Genomic DNA, 19,765 nt, shown 5'->3' on the forward strand with positions numbered 1-19,765 from the left:
ATTAATAAATAAAAAGAAAATAAAGTTCATGATCCCTTTTAATGCAACCATAGCGACCATAGTTATCATCCTCGGTGTGAACATGCTTGAAAAATTCAAAAACACTGACAGTATGTTTGCGTCTGATTTTCTGATTTTCAGACTAATGACTCTTATTAGTGACTCAATGCATTTTCTAGATTTTAAACTTGATCTTGTGCTCAAAATAGAGCAGAAAATAAACAGTGTGAAAGTTTCCATTTGTAACATCTGAGACTTATGTAATGCTGTTGAAAAACAAACTTTTGTTCTGCTCGCTGTTAACTCGGCTCGCAGAAGACTTGTTCAGAGACGGATGTCAGTTAGCCTTCTCTTTGCGTTGTACACAAAAAGGAGGACAGTGCGTTCTATTTTCAGTGTCATGAACATCTTATTAAAGTCCTTATGAAGTGACAGGAGAGCGTTTTATTTCAGATTTCTTAACAACGTGGTGTTATGACAGAAATTTGTCACTTTGCTTTATTAAGTCAGATTTTCCCCACATTTGCCAGCAAGCTCAAACTTTTCCTGTCACAGTTATGGAAATTTCAAGGTTAGGGGTAATTTAAGTCGCAGATATAACTGGGATTTGTGTCAATTAATGAAGTATTTTGGTGAGTCCCAAACATATTAGTTCTGACGTCCTGCCGTTGTTTCTCAATAATTGAAGCCTATAATAGTTTGTACTAACTTGGCACCAGGGAAGTCCATCGCTACAATACCAAACCTCTTCGTTTGACCGGAGTAGGCCGTCAGATATTCGTAGAGGCGAGGGTTTATTCGGCGGGCCAGGGAGTTGGGATGTGCGAGAATACTGGCACCACTGCTGTAGGTGAGGAACATGAGGTTTTTGTTAGCGACCGCAGCCGCCTCCAGATGAGTGGAGACGCTTCTCCATTTCTTCTCCACTTCCTCCGGCTGCAGAGAGGACACCTGGAGCGAGAAAGAGTTTTTGTCTGTACATTTTAAGAAATGCGGAGAGTGAGTAAAAAGGGTCTCTCTGATGGATTTCTAAAGACAGTTGACAGATGAAGATTACACTCTGCAAACTGAATATAAAGAGTCTCCCAAGAATCTCAGTGAGTCCGGAGCCCTTTTAAATGATTCAGATGATGGTATAATTTAATATATTCTCTCCCACCCCCACTGCTCTCTTTCTGTGTTTGGTTCTTCAGCTATGTTTCAGAAGTAGTTTTTTTAAAGAACTAAAAAACTTGTTATTTGAACATTAAAACACATTGGAAGCTGTTTTTCATATTTATTTTTGTCACTTTTCTTGTCTTTTGTGCGTGTCTGTTTTATTGTTGTGCCAGAGCCTTTACATCTTAAAATGAAAATCCATCATCAGAAATAACATTTAAAAAATGATGATAATTTACTTAAGAAGTGAAATAATCCATTTAATTCTCATAGTTCCAATATACTAGGCTTCAAATAAGAATTATCTTACATTCACCAGTGTTGAGTGTATTTGATCAATAATATATTAAAACAGTAACTGTGATGTGAAGGGATGCTGGGTCAACAGAGGGGCAATCAGATGTACACAGGCAAATCCAGAGTCGTGGTCAGTAAACAGGTAGATGGTCAAAAGGCAGGCAGCAGACAACGTAAATAAACAAACAGAACAAAGCAAGGATCTGGTAAGGCAAGGCAAAAGAGGTGTGTTGTAATGTCACAAAAACAGTTAAACAAAACTTAGCCCTGATGTGTGTGTGTGTGCTGTTTAAATAGACCTTGTAATCAGTCCAAAATTGATCCTCCAGCTGTGTGTGTGTGCAATCAGCGGAATCCGGAACAGGTGCCTGTGTGCATTGCATGACAGGACTGTAGTCCATATATTGGCGGATTTGTAGTTCTATGGTGATCTGCGTATTTAGCAAATATCTACAAGGATAAAACCACGGTCACACTTGAGTTTGGTCATGTGAAATTCTGTTGTACGGCGCTGCTAAAAGGGGCGGGATTAAACAAGATGATTAGACATTAAAAAAGCAAGCAATTGCTCCATATTTTAAATTTCTGTCCAGAGAGGTCATATTTTAATCACGTGATTGGTTTTACGCAATCACGTGATGCGATTTCGCAGGTCAGAGTTCACCAAGTTTGAACTTTCCAATCGCTGAGGATTAGATCGCTGGCGATTGTAAAAGTAACAGTATTTTAAATTGGAATTATATGTTATTCCAAAGCTGTATTTTTAATCCATTCTGCAGTATACAATGTGATCTTTCATAAATGTTTCTAATTTTGTACTAAAGAAATGTCATATTATAGGTTTCTATTGTTAGACATGTTGAAAATAGTTTTTCTGCTTATATTATTGTGGATACAGCATTACAGATCTTTTGTGAAATCATAAATGGAATACTGTCACTTTTGATCAAATCAATGCATCCTTGCAGACAGAATAAGGTCTTTCAAAAGCAACAAAACCAAAATATTACTAACCCCCTAAATGTTTGAATCACAGTAGCCTATATATCAATTTTTGCTTCAATTACACCACAACAGACAATTTAGCTACAGATTTATCAAAAGTTAGTATGCAGTTTTGTTTTGAACAAAGAAAAAACTAAGTTTAAATGTGATGTTAAGAAAAAGCAAGGTGAATGTCAATATTTGTATTGTCCAATTAAGCTCTAATTATGGAACATCAAACAAACAAGTGTTGAAATATTATTTAATTGTAGGTTTGTGTCACTGGAATATAACTGGTTTTATTTTATCTTGATAATTAAAACACTTTTGCTGAATATTTCTGTGCTAATTGGTTCAGGCCTGTCATGGTTTATTAAATGACATTAAAATTGTATTAATAAGTGATTAATTGAACCATTCGTTCAAATAATTTGTTCAAAATTAATTGAGATATTACATGAATGTTATTCAACTGTTAGTTGAGCAGTTGTATATCAGTATCGCTTTGAAATTGTGTTTTTACTCCAATTCTCTGGGAAATAGCACTCTTGCCTGTGTGATATCACCTACAAACTATGTTGTTTCTTAAAAATATACTAAAGTGAGAGACGTAACCCATGACCTCATGCATAAACAATGCCCAAGACACAGCCATACTGCACATTTTTTCCAAAACAATTCAAAAACTAATCTTTGTTACTACACGGTATTGGTTTACTGGTGTTACACTAAAGTGTTAAAAATAAAATGTTGCATCAGTGCTATACAGATTGAGTTTCACACCAGAAACATCCAAGCAGGCACAGGACGTCAACCTGACATCAGATTGAAGTTGTACCCCAACATCATGGGATGTTGCATTTTAATGGAAATGAAAATCGGGTTAAAGTCAGAACTCAATGTCCAACATCGGACCGACATTGCATTACAACAAAATACCAACATCTAATGATGTTGCAGCTTGACTTTGTGTGGTTGTTACCAATATGACGTCTATCAGATGTTGGATTTTGGTTGCCATACCTGGCAAATAAACATCAGGATTTGATGTCAATTAATGTTTACATAACAACGTTTTCCAAACAATCTGCGTTTCCACAAAAATGGGCAAAAATGCTGTATTCTGTTAGACAGGCTAGTATTTGCTGCTGTCATCATGTTAGTAAATAGTACCTGTAAGTGTATGTAGAATTTGCTGAGGTCAGATTGACGTTGTACCCCAATGTCGTGGGACGTTTTGTTTGGAAATGAAATACTGGTTGACGTCAGAACCCATTGTCAGGTCAACGTCAATTTCCAATGTCGGACAGACATTGCATTTTGTTTTTTTTCTTACGCAACCTAAAAACAACAAAATATCAACATCTAATTATGTTACAGCTTGACGTTGTATGGACATTACCACTATGACGTCTATCAGACGTTGGATGTTGGTTGCCATACCTAGCAAATAAATGTCAGTATTTGATGTCAATATGACATTGGTATTATGATGTTGGCTCGACATCAAATTTTGGTCACTTTCCAACACAAACTAAAATCAACCAAATATCAACGTCTAATGATGTTTTAGCTTGACATTGTGTGGTTGTTACTAATATGACATCTATCAGATGTTGGATTTTGGTTGCCATACCTGACAAATAAATGTCAGGATTAGACATCCATATGACGTTGGTTTAGAATGTTAGCTCAATGTTGGATTTTGGTCACTTTCTAACACAACCTAAAATCAACCAAAAATCAACATCATTTGACATTGTTATTGGTCGTCAAAATAATATTGTCCTTAAACGCTGGTGACCTAAATCTAACCTTTTATTAACATCTTCTGACATTGTGTGTCTGCTGGGATTAGGCTAGTTTTGAATAAGAGTTGGTGTCATATTGTAGCATTGCTAAGACTAAAGCCGCAGTCACACTGCACTTTTTCCTCATAGACTTTCATTCATATGCAAGCAAATGTGGTAGACCATAAACTCAAGCTCATGTGACAAGTTCTGCATTTCAAAAGTTCAAGCTTGGTGAACTCTGACCGGCGAAATTGCATCATATGATTGTGTGAGAACAATAGAAGATAAACACTTGGCCGAAATGTAAAATATGGACCAATCGCTCAATTTTATCAATGTCTAATCATCTTGTTTAATCCCGCCCTTTTTCACAGCACCGTATTGTGCAAGCACAAACTCTAGAGTGACCGTGACTTGAATTTTTAAGTGTTAATTAGGCCACACCTCCAATAACTGGCAGTCGTTGATTTAAACAGACCACATACGAATGCCATTTCAAATCCTGCAAATGGTAGCGAGATGGTAAGTCTAATATATAAATGTAATTATACAGATTCATGGTATAAATTTAATCATATGCTCATGTATCTAAGTTTAACTTATTGTTTTTTTCTTAAGTTCCAAGCATGCTATCGTGATCACACTGGAGTTTAAGCATGCGAAATTCTGTCGTACGGTGCTGCGAAAAAGGGCAGGGTTAAACAAGATGATTAGACATTTAAAAAAGGTGAGCGATTGCTCCACATACATTTCTGTTCAGAGAGGTCATGTTTTGATCTTCGATTGGAATTATGCAGTCATGTGATGCGATTTCCCAGGTTAGAGCTCACCATACTTGAACTTTGCAATGCAGAAAACCCTGTCGCATGAGTCTGCGTTTCCGGTCTGTTGCATTCGCATGTGTATGAATGGAAGTCTATTGGGTGAATTCTAATTCGGACATGTGACTTTTGTTAGCCCATATCAGCCATTTTATAAATTATGTAAAGCTTCCATGTGGCTTACATTAGTATTAATTCTTGGACACAGGGATTGCTTTATTTATTTATCTATTTCTGTATGGGCATGTCTGGACATGTTCATTCAAAATACACTATGCTTTTTTATGGATATCAAATGAGGAAGTGACATTTGATGTTAAAAAATGACCTAAATGACTGTTGAAACCAGTCAAGAATTTGACAAATCTATTAAAAAATTTTCAAAAATGTTTCTACAGCTAATTTTTTATCCACAAGCTCACATAAAATAAACACTTTTCAAACTTTCTTACCTTCCAGTCATCCGCAATGTCCAGTGAGTTGTAGCGAAGGCCCATGTCAGGACCAGGAAAATCCTGCAGGACGATCAGCTTTCCTCGAGCCTCCCCCATAATGGGCATCTCCCGACTGTGCCACAGCAGATCCCAGTGTGCATACTCATTAATATAGCGCACTACAGCCCCATAGATATCCCGTGTGTCGCTCAACTCCTCTCTCAACCTCATCAACACAGTTTCTGAAGGATATTCCTTAAGGAAAGCCACTATGTCCTTTAACACATCTCCAAAGTGAGCATACTGGTATGAGATGCCGTGATGGATGGTCAGGTTGCCTCTGGCATGCCGAACACGGATATCTAGAAAGCGCACACCTGCTCTAAGCTGGAGGGCGAGCGACCAGGAGTTACACTCGGCCAGTGACCCGCCGTATAGAGCCATGGTGTTGTGGGTGCCGGGCATCGTCACATCAGATAGAGAGAAGAAATCAGGGATAGTTGCCATCCAGGAAGGGTTCAGGATCTCGGGTGTGGTGGTGTCATCATAGTCTGGTGTCTGGATGGCTCTGTATCCGACGGCTGTGCTGTGAGGTCATATTAGATACAGATAATAAATGCATTCATTTAGATTTTAAGCCAGGTGCCCACAGTATGATTTATACAGAAACAGACCTTTACTACCATTGCTTGTTAGACTGTATATACATGTCCCCACTATTGGGAAATCCGTTGTCATTAAAGGGACAGTTCACCCAAAAAATAAAAAAACATCATTTACTCATCCTCCACTTGTTCCAAACCAGTCTGGGGCTACATTTACTGCACGACAATGATGTAGTCAAAAACAGACATTTTTCCTTTGCTTTTTATGTTCTACAATGTTCTACAAACAAATGGCTAAAAGTTTTTGAGTATTTGGTGCCATTAGCATGTTTGTAAATAGTACCTGTAAGTCCACAGATGCTTAGCGCTTGTGTGTATGTAGAATTTGCTTTGTGTGTATGATCCCAGTAGGCACAAAACGTCAACATGACGTCAGATTGATGTTGTACCCCAACGACATGAAACGTTGCATTTTGTTTGGAAACGAAAATTGGGTTCACGTCAGAACCCGTCAGAACCCAACGTCAGGCCAACATCGGACATTTTGGTTACTTTCTAACGCAACCTAAAAACAACAAAATATCAACATCTAATGATGTTACATCTGGACGTTGGATGGACGTTACCACTATGACGTCTATCAGGTGTTGGATTTTGGCTGCCAGAGCTGACGAATAAATGTCAGTATTTGATGTCAATATGACGTTGGTTTAAGATGTTGTTTCGATATTGAATTTTGGTCAATTTTCAACACAACCTAAAATCCACCAAATATCAACGTCTAATGATGTTACAGCTTGACGTTGTGTGGACGTTACCAATTTGACATCTATCAGATGTTGGATTTTGGTTGCCATACCTAACGAATAAATGTCAGGATTAGACGTCAATATGATGTTGGTTAAAGATGTTGGCTCGACATTGGATTTTGGTCACTTTCCAACACAACCTAAAAACAATCAAATATCAACGTCATTCCACGTAGATATTGGACTTAAAAATAACATTGTCCTTAGATGCTGGAGACCTAAATCTAACCCAACTTTAAAGTCTTATGATGTTGTGTTTCTGCTGGGATTCACCTCTGCTTTTGTACTGTAAGCAAACACTTGGTCAACCACAACACTACCAACATTATTATGCTTGTATGTTTGTTTGTGCTTGACTTTAATATTCACCTCCCTAAACATGTTCTATGAATACTCATGAAATCATTGTTTTTTCAGAGACTTTCATTTTTAGGTGTTTACACAGACATGACAATGATGGCATTTTCAAAAACGTCCATTTTGTAACTCATTTTCAGATTTATGCAATTTCAGTCTCAAAAAAAGCCATTGTCCTGTAAACAAACAGATAAAAAGTTTCCCAAGTTTGGCTGATAGTGTTGCCCCTGAGTTTCCTTCTTCTGTTGAAGACAATGGAAAGTATACTGAAGAATGTAGAGGGAAAAACATTGACTTCCATTGAATTTTGTCTTCCTACTATGGATGTCAATGGCTGTGTTATTCCAACATTCTTCAGAATATCTTGTTTTGTGTTCAACAAGAAAGAAATTCATGAAAGTCAGGACCACTTGAGTGTGATTAAATGATGAGGAAATGTTCATTTTTGGGTGAACTGTACCTTTAAAGACCCTCATGATGATCCAAACTGGTAAGAAACATTATCGACATTATTTGTAATCAAATCTGAGATGTTTCTGTCCATCCACTAAAAGAAAAGATGGCAGCTCTGTTTGTTAATTTTAGCTTTGTTAGCAGCTGCTTGTATTTTAACACATACTGATTTTGAGCAAGAATAAAGGCTTCACCAGTGATTTTGGACAGCTGTTCTGAAATTTGTACTTCTGAACAAATTTCAATTAGGTGTTTCATGTCATTAGATGAAAAAAAGATCCTGTTATTTCTCCCATAGTGTGCATAATAACTCATTAATACTTGTGATATAGCCTGTTTATTTGGATGTCTAAAGTAGAAAGCACGTCATGTTCTGAAAGAACAAGTCAGAAATTAATGAACTCTTAATAGAAATAGTGGCAGATATTTGCACTTCAGTATTGAGGGTGGATTATAAAACAGTATGCTATAATACAGTATACAGTGCATTCGGAAAGTATTCATAGCGCTTCACTTTTTCCCACATTTTTTATGTTACAGCCTTATTATTTGAAAAGGCATAGACCTGTCTATATAAGGTACCAGGGTTGACAGTGCATGTCAAAGCACAAACCAAGCATGAAGACAAAGGAATTATCTGTATACCTCAGAGACAGGATTATCTCGAGGCACAAGGCTGGGGAAGGTTACAGAAAAATTTCTGCTGCTCTGAAAGTTCCAATGAGCACAGTGGCCTCCATCATCCGTAAGTGGAAGATGTTTGGAACCACCAGGACTCTTCATATAGCTGGCCGGCCATCTAAGCTGAGTGATTGAGGGAGAAGGGCTTTAGTCAGGGAGGTGATCAATAACTCGATGGTCACTCTGTCTGAGCTCCAGCGTTCTTCTGTGAAGAGAGGAGGACCTTACAGAAGGACAACGATCTGTGCAGCAATCCACCAATCAGGCCTGTATGCTAGAATGGCCAGACGGAAGCCACTACCAGCCTGGAATTTGCCAAAAGACATCTTAAGGACTCTCAGACCATAAGAAACAAAATTCTCTGGTCTGTTGAGACAAAAATTAAACTCATTGGAGTAAATGCCAGACGTTACTTTAGGAGAAAACCAAGCACCGCTCATCACCAGGCTAATACCATCCCTACAGTGAGGCATGGTGGTGGCAGCATCATGCTGTGGGGATGTTTTTCAGCAGCGGGAACTAGAAGACTAGTCAGGATAGAGGTAATGATGAATGCAGCAATGTACAGAGACATCCTGAATAAAAACCTGCTTCAGAGTGCTCTCGAACTCAGACAGAGGCGACGGTTCATCTTCCAGCAGGACAATGACCCACATCACACCGCCAACATATCAATGGACTGGCTTCACAACAACTCGGTGAATGTCCTTGAGTGGCCCAGCCAGAGCCCAGATCTAAATCTTATTGAACATCTTTGGAGAGATCTGAAAATGGCTGTACACCATCGCTTTCCATCCAACCTGATAGAGCTTGAGAGGTACTGCAAAGAGGAATGGGCAAAAATTCCCAAAGACAGGTGTGCCAAGCTTGTGGCATCATATTCAAAAAGACTTGAGGCTGTAATTGCTGCCAAAGGTGCATCAACAAAGTATTGAGCAAAGGCTGTGAATGCATATGTACATGTGATTTTTCAGGTTTTTTATTTTTAATAAATTTGCAACAATTTAAAAAAATCTTTTTTCACACTGTCATTATGGGGTATTGTGTGTAGAATTTTGAGGAAATAATTTAATCCGTTGTGGAATAAGGCTGTAACATTAAAAAAATGTGGAAAAAGTGAAGCGCTATGAATACTTTCCGGATGCACTGTAGAGTGCTATTGAAAGCCACCTCATTAGCATTCACAAACTTTTATTTACTATTTAGTCACCCTTAAATGTTTCCAAACGTTTATGAGTTTCTTTATTCTGTTGAACACCAAAGAAGATATTTTAAAGAATGCTGAAACCAATGACTTCCGTAGTATGAAAAACGTCCTGGTTACGTACGTAACCCACGTTCCCCGAATAGGGAACGGAGACGTGTGTCTGTTATTAAACAGACTTTTGGGAGTGCTTTAGACGACCAATCACATCTGAAGATAAGAAAACGGGCCAATGAAATGCCAATTGAATTGGCGGAGCTTAGCTCCACAGCTGAAACTGATGAGCCAATTAGGGCTATATCAGTCGGCTGCTGGAGCCAGCTCATCAGAATTTGCCTGCTGAAGAGCCGATCGCTCAGCTCCCAGCTGGAGACTCAGGTGCTGTGGCAGTGGAGACACACGTCTCCGTTCCCTATTCGGGGAACGTGGGTTACGTACGTAACCAGGACGTTCCCCTTCATATGGGAACTTCAACGTGTGTCTGTTATTAAACAGACTTTTGGGAGACTGTATGGAAAGCGCCACAGCAGCTAAGCCTGTCGCGTCCCTGATGTGTAGTTTGCCAAGCCAAAGCGTGAGCGCACTGACATCACCAAGAGCGCAACCTTCCAACGTCCCCTAGGCCCAACATATTACCATTACATGGGAATAAAAGTTTTAAATCGGGGGTCGTAAGTGTGCTTTTACCTAGCTAATATAGACTAGGGATTTTGGAAATACGACAGTACGTTGGGAAAGCGTGCCAGTCCCCGAAGGGGGAGGACGCAGCGGAGACCACCTGCTACCCTAAAAGGGGAGACCTGATGGTAAGGAGACATATGGACTAGCCCTAATGAGGGGGAGTGCTACATATGATAAGCTGGTTAGCGGTTTAGGGAAGACACGGGACCGCCTAATAAGGGAGAACACACCGTGGTAATAATGCATATGACATCACCAAATGGGGATGCACATAGCTGGCACCGATCCTCAATATGCGTGTAGACCTAATGGGCATACCAACCGCACACTGAGCCATGCACTCGACTCCTCCGCTGAGTCGATGCTGGGGGCCTCGGAGGAATTCTCTAGGGTTCGCCTGAGAAGGGAAACTTACTAGAAGAATAGAAAAAAGCGCACGCATCTCCGGTTTAGGGAGCCTGGCGCAGCAAGCGTTTGTGACACCGAGCTTAATTCTCCCCCGATTGATTGGGATTCCCCAATAACCGGGAAACAACGGCTCCACTCGGAGGTTATAAAACCTCGCAAATGTGTTAGGTGTCGCCCAACCCGCAGCTCTGCAGATATCTGTGAGAGAGGCGCCGCGTGCTAACGCCAATGAGGAAGCGACACCTCTAGTGGAGTGCGCTCTCACGTTAGGAGGGCGCGGCTCGCCCTGGCATTGATAAGCGAGGGCGATGGCATCAACTAACCAGTGGGCCAACCTCTGTTTTGACACGGCACTCGTTCCACGTAAAGGCGCAAATCGCGAACGGGACAAAGCAGTGAGTGGGCTGAGCCTGCCTCCTCCGCAGGCAGCGCTTGCAGGTTCACCACCTGATCTATAAATGGGGTGGTAGGAACCTTGGGCACATAGCCAGGTCGGGGTCTCAGGACAACGTGAGAGTAACCCGGCCCGAATTCAAGGCACGATTCGCTGACCGAAAATGCCTCCAGATCCCCAACTCTCTTGAATGGCGCCAATGCGATCAGCAGAGCTGTCATAATGACAGAATACAGAATCGAGTGGCTAAAACAGATCTCTCTGCAGCCACCAGGACTAAAGAGAGATCCAAGAGGGCATGAGAGGGGGGCGGGATGGATTTAATCGCCGCGCGCCTCTGAGGAATCGGATGATTAGATCATGCTTCCCGAGCGTGTTGCCATCCACCGCGTCATGATGAGCGGAGATGCCGCCACGTAAACCTTCAGTGTGGAGGGTGACAGCCTACGCTCCAGCTTATCCTGAAGGAAGGATAACACAATGCTAATCTGGCAAGTTCGGGGGTCTTCTCGGGGAGAAGCGCACCACTCAGAGAATAGACTCCACTTCAGGGCGTAGGCATGCCTCGTAGAGGGTGCTCTAGCCTGAGTGATGGTGTTAAGTACCGCGGGCGGTAAGTCACCAAAGTCCTCCGCGCTCCGTCTATGGACCACACGTGGAGGTTCCAGAGATCTGGGCGTGGGTGCCAGATGGTGCCCCGTCCCTGAGAGAGGAGGTCCTCCCTTAGGGGAATGCGCCAAGGAGGGGCCGCCGCGAGGAGTGTGAGCTCCGAAACCCAGGTCCGGTTGGGCCAGAGGGGCGCAACAAACAAGACCTGCTCCTCGTCCTCCCTGACTTTGCACAAAGTTTGTGCGATTAGGCTCACTGGGGGAAACGCATATTTGCGCGTGCCCGATGGCCAGCTGTGAGCCAGTGCATCCGTGCCGAGGGGGGCCTCGGTCAGGGAAAAAAACAGCTGGCAATGTGCGTTCTCGGTGGAAGCAACAGATCGATCTGGGCTTCCCCAAAGCGCGCCCATATCACCTGGACCGAATCGGGGTGGAGTCTCCATTCTCCTCGGAACACTAGCTGCCGTGAGAGCGCATCGGCTGCACGGTTGAGCTCGCCCGGGATGTGAATGGCACACAGTGATTTCAGCCGCGTGTGACTCCAAAGGAGCAGACGGCGAGCGAGCTGAGGCATGCGGCGAGAGCGCATACCCTCCATATGGTTGATATAAGCCACCGCCGCCCTGCTGTCCGTCCTGACCAGCATGTGTTTCTGCTCCAACACCGGAAAAAAGCGGCGGAGAGCCAGATACACTGCCAACAGCTCCAGGCAGTTGATATGCCAATGCAGGCGGGGTCCGGACCACGAACCCGCGGCTGCATGCTCGTTGCACACGGCCCCCCAGCCCGTGCTGGAGGCATGTGTCATTACGACAACATGCCTGGATACTAGCCCTAGGGGCACTCCGGCCCGTAGAAAAGCCAGATCCGTCCAGGGGCTGAGGGTGCGGAGACACAGCAGAGTGATGTTCACCCGGTGCGTACCCGCGCGCCATGCCCGTCTGGGGACTCAATCGCGAAGCCAACGCTGAAGTGGTCTCATATGAAGCAAACCCAGCGGCGAGACCGCGGCTGCGGATGCCATATGCCCCAGGAGCCTCTGAAAACATTTCAGTGGGACCACTATTTTCCTGTGGAGCTCGTTACACAGGAAAGCATTAGCCTGGCGCGCTCCTCGGAGAGGCGCGCAACCATAGCAACCGAATCCAGCTCCAGCCCGAGGTAAGAGATCCTCTGCACAGGGCAAAGTTTGCTCTTCTCTCGGTTGACCTGAAACCCCAACTGGTCGAGGTGCCGAAGCACTTTGACTCTGTGCATAATCAACTGATCGCGAGAGGAGGCTAGAATGAGCCAGTCATCGAGATAGTTGAGTGTGCGGATGCCCGCAAGCCGCAGTGGCGCAGAGCACCCTCCGCGAGCTTGGTGAAAACCCGCGGAGACAGAGAGAGCCCGAAGGGGAGGACTTTGTACTGCCACGCTCGTCCTTCGAACGCAAACCGGAGAAAAGGGCGGTGGCGTGGAAGAATAGAGACATGAAAATACGCGTCCTTCAGGTCTATGGCTGCAGACCAATCTTGTGGACGGACGCTCTGAAGCAAGCGTTTCTGCGTAAGCATTCTGAAAGCATTTAGTATAAATGACAGTTCAGTCTGCGCAGATCTAGGATTGGTCTTAACCCCCCGCTCTTTTTTGGGCACGATGAAATACGGGCTGTAGAACCCGGACTCCATCTCGGCTGGAGGGACCTGCTCGATTGCGTCCTTCGCCAGGAGGACCGCACTCTCCTCTCGCAAGACAGGGGCGCTCACGGGGATCACCCTCGTGAAAAGGACACCCGTGAACTTGGGAGGGCGAATAGCGAACTGAATCGCATAGCCGAGTCTGACCGTCCGTATGAGCCACCGCGATGCGCTGGGCAGCGCTAACCAGGCTGGCAGAGCGCGCGCTAATGGCACCATCGGAGCGATCACTGACGTGCCAGCGGAGGGGCAGCTCGGGATGGGAGTGCTCATCCCGGGAAGCGGTGCGTCCCGGGGAAGAGCTGAAAATAAGAGAATTTCTCTTACCTTCCTCCCTGGATCCCGCGGTGAGGCCAGAGTAAGAGAAAGGAGTCCGTCCTGCTGCACTCTGAGGGCCTGAGGTGAAGGGTCCCGGTGCTGCGAGCTGAAAGGCGGAGCGTCCCAGACTGGCAGTACTCGGGCTCGCGCATCCGGAGAGAGAGAGGAAACTGCTCTTTTGGAAATTTGGTTGCCGCCAGCCCAGGGGCCGGCAGCGAGGAGTTTAAAGTCGTTGTGGACTGATTTAATAATCCTCGGCCCCCCACCGAGGAAAGAGCAGGTCCCCTCTTTTCCGAATGGCCCGTCCCAGGAACGCTTCGCGGTCCGTTTACTGGACTTAGCGGCGCCCTGGGGCGGGGGCGTTGCAGTCCCGCGGAAGGCTCGGCATTGCCGCCTGGCCGGAGCGGGCAGCGAAAGCGGAGCAGATGAAGCCGCGGGTGGACGCCCTCGGCGAAGAGCAACCGCAGCGGAAGGGGCAGCGGGAGGAGCAGTTTTTCGAGCCCGCTGATAGATGACCTCACCCCTCGCCTTGGACTGCTTTTCACCGCGGAGAATTCCTGGGTGAACTCCGAGACGGTTTCGCCGAAAAGGCCGGCCTGGGATACGGGAGCGTTAAGAAAGCAAGCTTTGTCAACGTCTCTCATATAGCCAAGCTCAGCCAGGGGTGGCATTCCTGGACCACTAATGTGGCCATCATCTTCCCCAGGGCACGAGCAGCCGATTTAATAGTCATGAGAGCATAATCGGTTGCCGTGCGGAGCTCATGCAGCAAGCCTGGGGGAGAACCGCCCTCCTGCATCTTGGCCAGCTTCTCGGCTTGGTAGCGTTGATAGGTGGCCATAGCGTGCAGAGCGGAGGTGGCCTGGCCCGCAGCAGTGCAGGCTCTGGCCGTGAGAGACTCAGATAACCTGCACGCTTTGGAAGGGAGTGAGGGCGGACCTCTCCGAGTGGAGCAGCTCTGCGGACAGAGCACGCTCCGCCTGGGGAATCGCCACATAACCCCTGGCCGCTCCGTCATCGAGGGAGGTGAGAGCGGGAGCGCACGAGGACCGGGCAGAAAAATGTGCCCTCCATGCCTGCGTGAGCTCTCTGTGTACCTCCGGGAAGAAGGGGACGGGGGGTCTAAAAGGCTTCGCCTTCTTCACCCCCACGTAACACCCATCTAAGCGGTCCGGCCCCGGTTCTGGGGGACAAGCCATCTCCAGTCCCACGGCCGAAGCAGCCCGGAATAACACGGCTAACATGTCCGACTCCAGATCCGAAACCTCACTGATAACCCCGGAGGGTGGCAGGGGGTCCGGATCTTCATCAGAGCATGTCAGCCCGCCCTCCGATGCAGCGATGGACATCACGTCCCCGGTGTCATCTAATGAGAGCGCGGCCAACCCAGAGGATGGACCAGCGCTAACACTCGAAGCAGAAACAGAGCGCACTGACGAGGAGCGAGGGGTCCGCGGGCCCGAAGGCGACGGATTAGCCCCCACTGTAACCCTCAGGCCTGCCCGAGTGCTAACCGCTTGGCGGGGAGCAGCAGGGGTGACTTGCCCTAATAAAAGAGCTCGCCGCGACCTCAGTTGCGCAACAGTCAAGCCATCGCATGCGGGCAAGAACTGTCCGCGAGCACCGCATCAACATGTTGGACCCCCAAGCATGTGACGCAGTACTCGTGCCTGTCATCCGGGGAGAGGAAACCACCGCATCCAGAAACGCACGGTCGAAACGACATCTTTAAAAAGACGCGCTGCACGACCGTGTGCTCTCTTAGGGAATTCTGCTCTTTTAACAAACTGCTCTTTCAGGTCACCAGCGAAACGCCAAGGGGACGGGAAACCCAGCTCGACCGCCGCTAGAACGTCTTCCCTCGCACTGGTGAGAATAATGCTTTCTTCAATGTTGGAAGTCAGCTCAGCAGAAGGGTTCTTCAGTCTCAGATCGGGTCTGAAGCAACAATTCTGATGAGCTGGCTCCAGCAGCCGACTGATATAGCCCTAATTGGCTCATCAGTTTCAGCTGTGGAGCTAAGCTCCGCCAATTCAATTGGCATTTCATTGGCCCGTTTTCTTATCTTCAGATGTGATTGGTCGTCTAAAGCACTCCCAAAAGTCTGTTTAATAACAGACACACGTTGAAGTTCCCATATGAAGGGGAACTATGGAACTCAATGGTTTGCAACTTTCTTCAAAATATCTTCTTTCATGAAAGAAAATTCATTCCAACAGGTGTGGAACAAGTAAAGAAGAGTAACATTTGGGTGAGATGTTTTATATCCTCATTTCCAATATTCGATTAACTTCTATTGAAAATAAAGGCCCATGTAATGAGGAATAACTCATCATCCATCCATTTTAAGATAACCCAAAAATGTGTTTATCCATAGGGTTTAGAATGACCAAGGGTTAAAAAGTTCAAGGACTGAAAGGCCCCACTCTATGCTGATCAGAGTTTCTATGTGAACAAATGCTGGCATTAAATATGTTCATCTCATAAAGCAATTGAGTCTCTTTAGAACACTTGGATAAACATCTCATTCATGTGGATTTATTTTTTGATCTCTTTATCTCTTTAATTAAGACGTTGGAATTTTGGGAATAGACTTTTTAATGGAGCCTTGATTAAAAATATTTCAATTTGTGTTCCAAAGGTAAACAAAAGTCCTGTGAGTGCGCAATGATGACACATTCGGTGACAATGAGCTACATTCATATGCAAAAGATAGCAAACAAATTCTAGAATAAATTATAGTCTTGATTTTGATCATGGCTTGTATAAAAAGAGAATTGTAATACATGAAGATGATGAGTATGAAGTCGAGGTTTGTCTTTTTGTTGCTTCATCATTAGGTTTAGTGATCCTATTGGTTTGTAGGAGAAAATTCAGAACTCAATACATCTGACACTGGGAGAATTCATTGGAATAAAGAAGAAAAAACTAATTATTGCAATATGGATTGTCAATGAACATGACAAACTAGTGAGTAAAGCCCACAAACTTTGGGCTCGGATTACAGGAATATTTTAGGATTTAAATGTACCTTGACCAAAACTCAAGAGCGTGCACTCAGCTTTACTAAAAGATACAAGATTACTGCACTCATGCTTATCTGTAATGGATGGATGTAATGAAATTAGATAATTGGTTCATTTGCTGACGATAATAGCAGGTAGACGAAGAGAAACAGATCCATTTGGCTAGCCTGAGATAAAAGCACTTAATTCTTAAAATAACGGCTTGCAGACCTATCTTCTCAGCGAAATGGATTTTTCTTTACCATACACGAACTGTAATTTGTCATAGAAGATGCTATGAAAGAGGTTTTGGAATTATGGGTATTAAGAACCTTACCCCAGCAAAACGCCCATTACCATTAGCCGCAAAATGTGTCCTTTGGTGCCTTCCATAATGAGCCTTTTCAATGTCCACTGATCCTGCACTATAAAGATAATCATTAGAATAATTCAATTAGAATTTCCATGACACTTGCTATAATTACAGTACATTCTTTTTTTAATGTGGAGTGAAATTGTCCTATATGGAAACCAGACATTTGTAATTATTTTCCAAAAGTCCAAAAGTCTGATAAAATGTATTCTAAAATCTATATAGAATTATTGTCATTTAAACTACCTTTTCTCAGAAAATGACAATTGGTCAGAATAACAAATGTTTTCAATTATTATTATTGTTATTATCATTGAAATTCAAGGTTATTTCACCAAATGTATTAGGTTAATTCAAATAAATCCCCCATAGTTGCATTTACTGACCATTGACCACATAACCAGTGATAAGTGTCCAAGTTATTGGAAATTTCTTTATTTGAAAGTTGAATTAATAATTAATATTGAATTAATAAGTTGAATTAGAATATTAATGTGTGCTTTTCTAGGTTTAGAATACTATTTAGAATACAATTTGGCTAAGATACAAATTTGAAAATATGGAATCTGAGGGTTCATAAAAATGTATAAATACTGGGAAAATCACATTTAAATTTGTCCAAATTAAGTTCTCAGCAATGCACATTACTAATCAAAAGTTGAGTTTTGAAATACTTACCTAAGGAAATTTACAACATCTTTTCATGGAACATGATTTTTATCCAGACAGAGTAATTTTGGTCTATTGCCTCAAAATATACCCCTGCAACAAACTGGTTTTGTGGTTCAGGGTCACATACTGTACAGTTGAAGTCAGAATTATTAGCCCCCGCTGTTCATTTTTTCCTCCGCAATTTCAGTTCAACATAGAGAAGATTTTTTTCAACACATTTCTAAATATAATAGTTTTAATAACTCATTTCTAATAACTGATTTATTTTATCTTTGTCATGCTGACAGTAAATAATATTTGACTAGATATTTTTCAAGACACTTTTATACAGCTTAAAGTGACATTTAAAGGCTTAACTATGTTAATTAGGTTAACTAAGCAGGTTAAGGTAATTAGGCAAGTTATTGTATAACAATGGTTTGTTCTGTAGACTATCGACGAAAAAAATAGGTTAACCCTTTTAATCTAATAATTTTGACCCTAAAAATTAAAAATAAAAAATTAAAAACATATTTTATTATAGCCAAAATAAAACAAATAAGACTTTCGCCAGAAGAAAAAGTATTATCAGACATACTGTGAAAATTGACTTGCTCTGTTAAACATAATTTGGGAAATATTTTTAAAAAATAAAAAAATATAAAGGGAGGTGTGTGTGTGGGAGGGGGGGGGGGGGGGGGGGGGTGGGGGGTTTTGGCTAATAATTCTAACTTCAACTATATGTGAATTTATGCATATGTAAACTTAACTTTATTATCTTAAACCATTCATAGTACCAGACCTTTGGACCAAGGTTTACATATGTTTATCAGGTATGTTCAGTTTATTGCAATGTAAATATCAAAACTGAAGTATTTTAACAAACTTATAACAATGTTTACACAATATAAAAAATGATGGGTTCCACATAATTCCGTTATGTTGTCCCAACTCAAATCGATTAAGTTAACTTAATTGTTTTACAAATGTAAGCATATTGAACATAACACAGTTTCAGTTTCCTTTATTTTTGTCATTAAAAGCATCACAATAGATTGTAATGCACTACAAAATTACATTACATCGGACCCAGCAAGATAATAAAAAGCATTAAAAAAACACTATAAAAACCTAACATAATAAATAAGCTTTTGTAATTTCATAAGTATATAAAAGTATAACCCAATTTTTAAAAAAAATCACAGAAGGGAATAAATAAATACATAAATAATAATTTCACAGTTTGTTCTAAAAGTTATAATATTGATAATTTGTGCTAGTTTAACTATATACATTTATTACTACATACTATTAATAGACTTTTTAAAATATGGTCTTATTCAAAAGTCTTACAATAACAGGATAAAAACTATCACGAAACTGCACTGATTTGCTCTTCAGGCTTCGGTACTGCCTGCCTGATGGCATGAGCATGAGCAGACTTTGGCCAGGGTGGGTTGGATCCCTTAAAATGCTATTAAGTTATTAAGTAAAAACAATTAAGTTGTCTAAAAACTCTCAAAAATTGTGTTGATTCAGCTCATTTAAAATAAGTAGTTTGAACAAGCTGCAAAAAATTATTTTTGAGTGTATGCAAATGCATCTTAACCGTAGCCAGAATAGTGATTTCTTACCGTGTTGGTTGACTTTGACAGCGAAGACGTTTGTGATGTCGCAGTGCTACGAACCAACTAGGCAGTATCAGGTTTGTTGGAAAGCCTGCTGTTGTTTTGCACCCTTTTCCCCCCCAACGAGTACATAGTTCTGGCCTGAACTTGTTGGAGGCACCAATACAAACTGACCCTTTTGTTTGAGAGGTCATTGTGCCTATTAATAGTGTACAGTAAAAAGCTGACTCATTCAGAGTGGACAAAATACTCTAAACTGAACTCAATGGTCCTCAGTTGTTATACTGTCAAGTACCTGTGTTGATTACTATTAAAAACATATGATAAAAGTAACCTTTTTTGACATTTTAGTCATTTAAACAATATTTATTAAAGCAGTGTAAACTGTACAGATTTTTTTATAATTTTTTTTGTTATATGGATT

General features: G+C 42.5%; 1 protein-coding gene across 2 annotated transcripts; it reads right to left on the minus strand.

The window, feature by feature from the left end:
* Window positions 1-429: 429 nt before the first annotated feature.
* si:dkey-266f7.9 (uncharacterized protein LOC100006223 homolog) lies at window positions 430-19,486 on the minus strand. 2 transcript variants are annotated; one of them, XM_056479911.1, is made up of 4 exons: window positions 19,348-19,486; window positions 17,027-17,109; window positions 5,506-6,073; window positions 430-951 (listed from the first exon to the last, which is right to left on the minus strand). In XM_056479911.1, the coding sequence occupies exons 2-4, from the start codon at window positions 17,080-17,082 to the stop codon at window positions 676-678; spliced, it is 900 nt and encodes a 299-aa protein (XP_056335886.1). In that variant the 5' UTR covers window positions 17,083-17,109; window positions 19,348-19,486; the 3' UTR covers window positions 430-675. The 2 variants fall into 2 exon arrangements, with proteins under 2 accessions (XP_056335886.1, XP_056335885.1); XM_056479910.1 differs by having other exon boundaries at window positions 17,027-17,114; window positions 19,348-19,485.
* Window positions 19,487-19,765: the final 279 nt, after the last annotated feature.

The sequence above is a fragment of the Danio aesculapii genome, chromosome 19 (genome assembly GCF_903798145.1).
Source record: "Danio aesculapii chromosome 19, fDanAes4.1, whole genome shotgun sequence".
NCBI classification, from domain to species: domain Eukaryota; kingdom Metazoa; phylum Chordata; class Actinopteri; order Cypriniformes; family Danionidae; genus Danio; species Danio aesculapii.

Bases quoted from the DNA above. Each gene is read 5' to 3' on its own strand.
- si:dkey-266f7.9 (XM_056479911.1), bottom strand. From the start codon at position 17,082: ATGGAAGGCACCAAAGGACACATTTTGCGGCTAATGGTAATGGGCGTT. The intron at 6,074-17,026 runs GTAAGGTTCTTA...ATGACCTCACAG, and splicing joins GTAATGGGCGTTTTGCTGGG to CACAGCCGTCGGATACAGAG. The intron at 952-5,505 runs GTAAGAAAGTTT...TTCTCGCTCCAG, and splicing joins ACATTGCGGATGACTGGAAG to GTGTCCTCTCTGCAGCCGGA.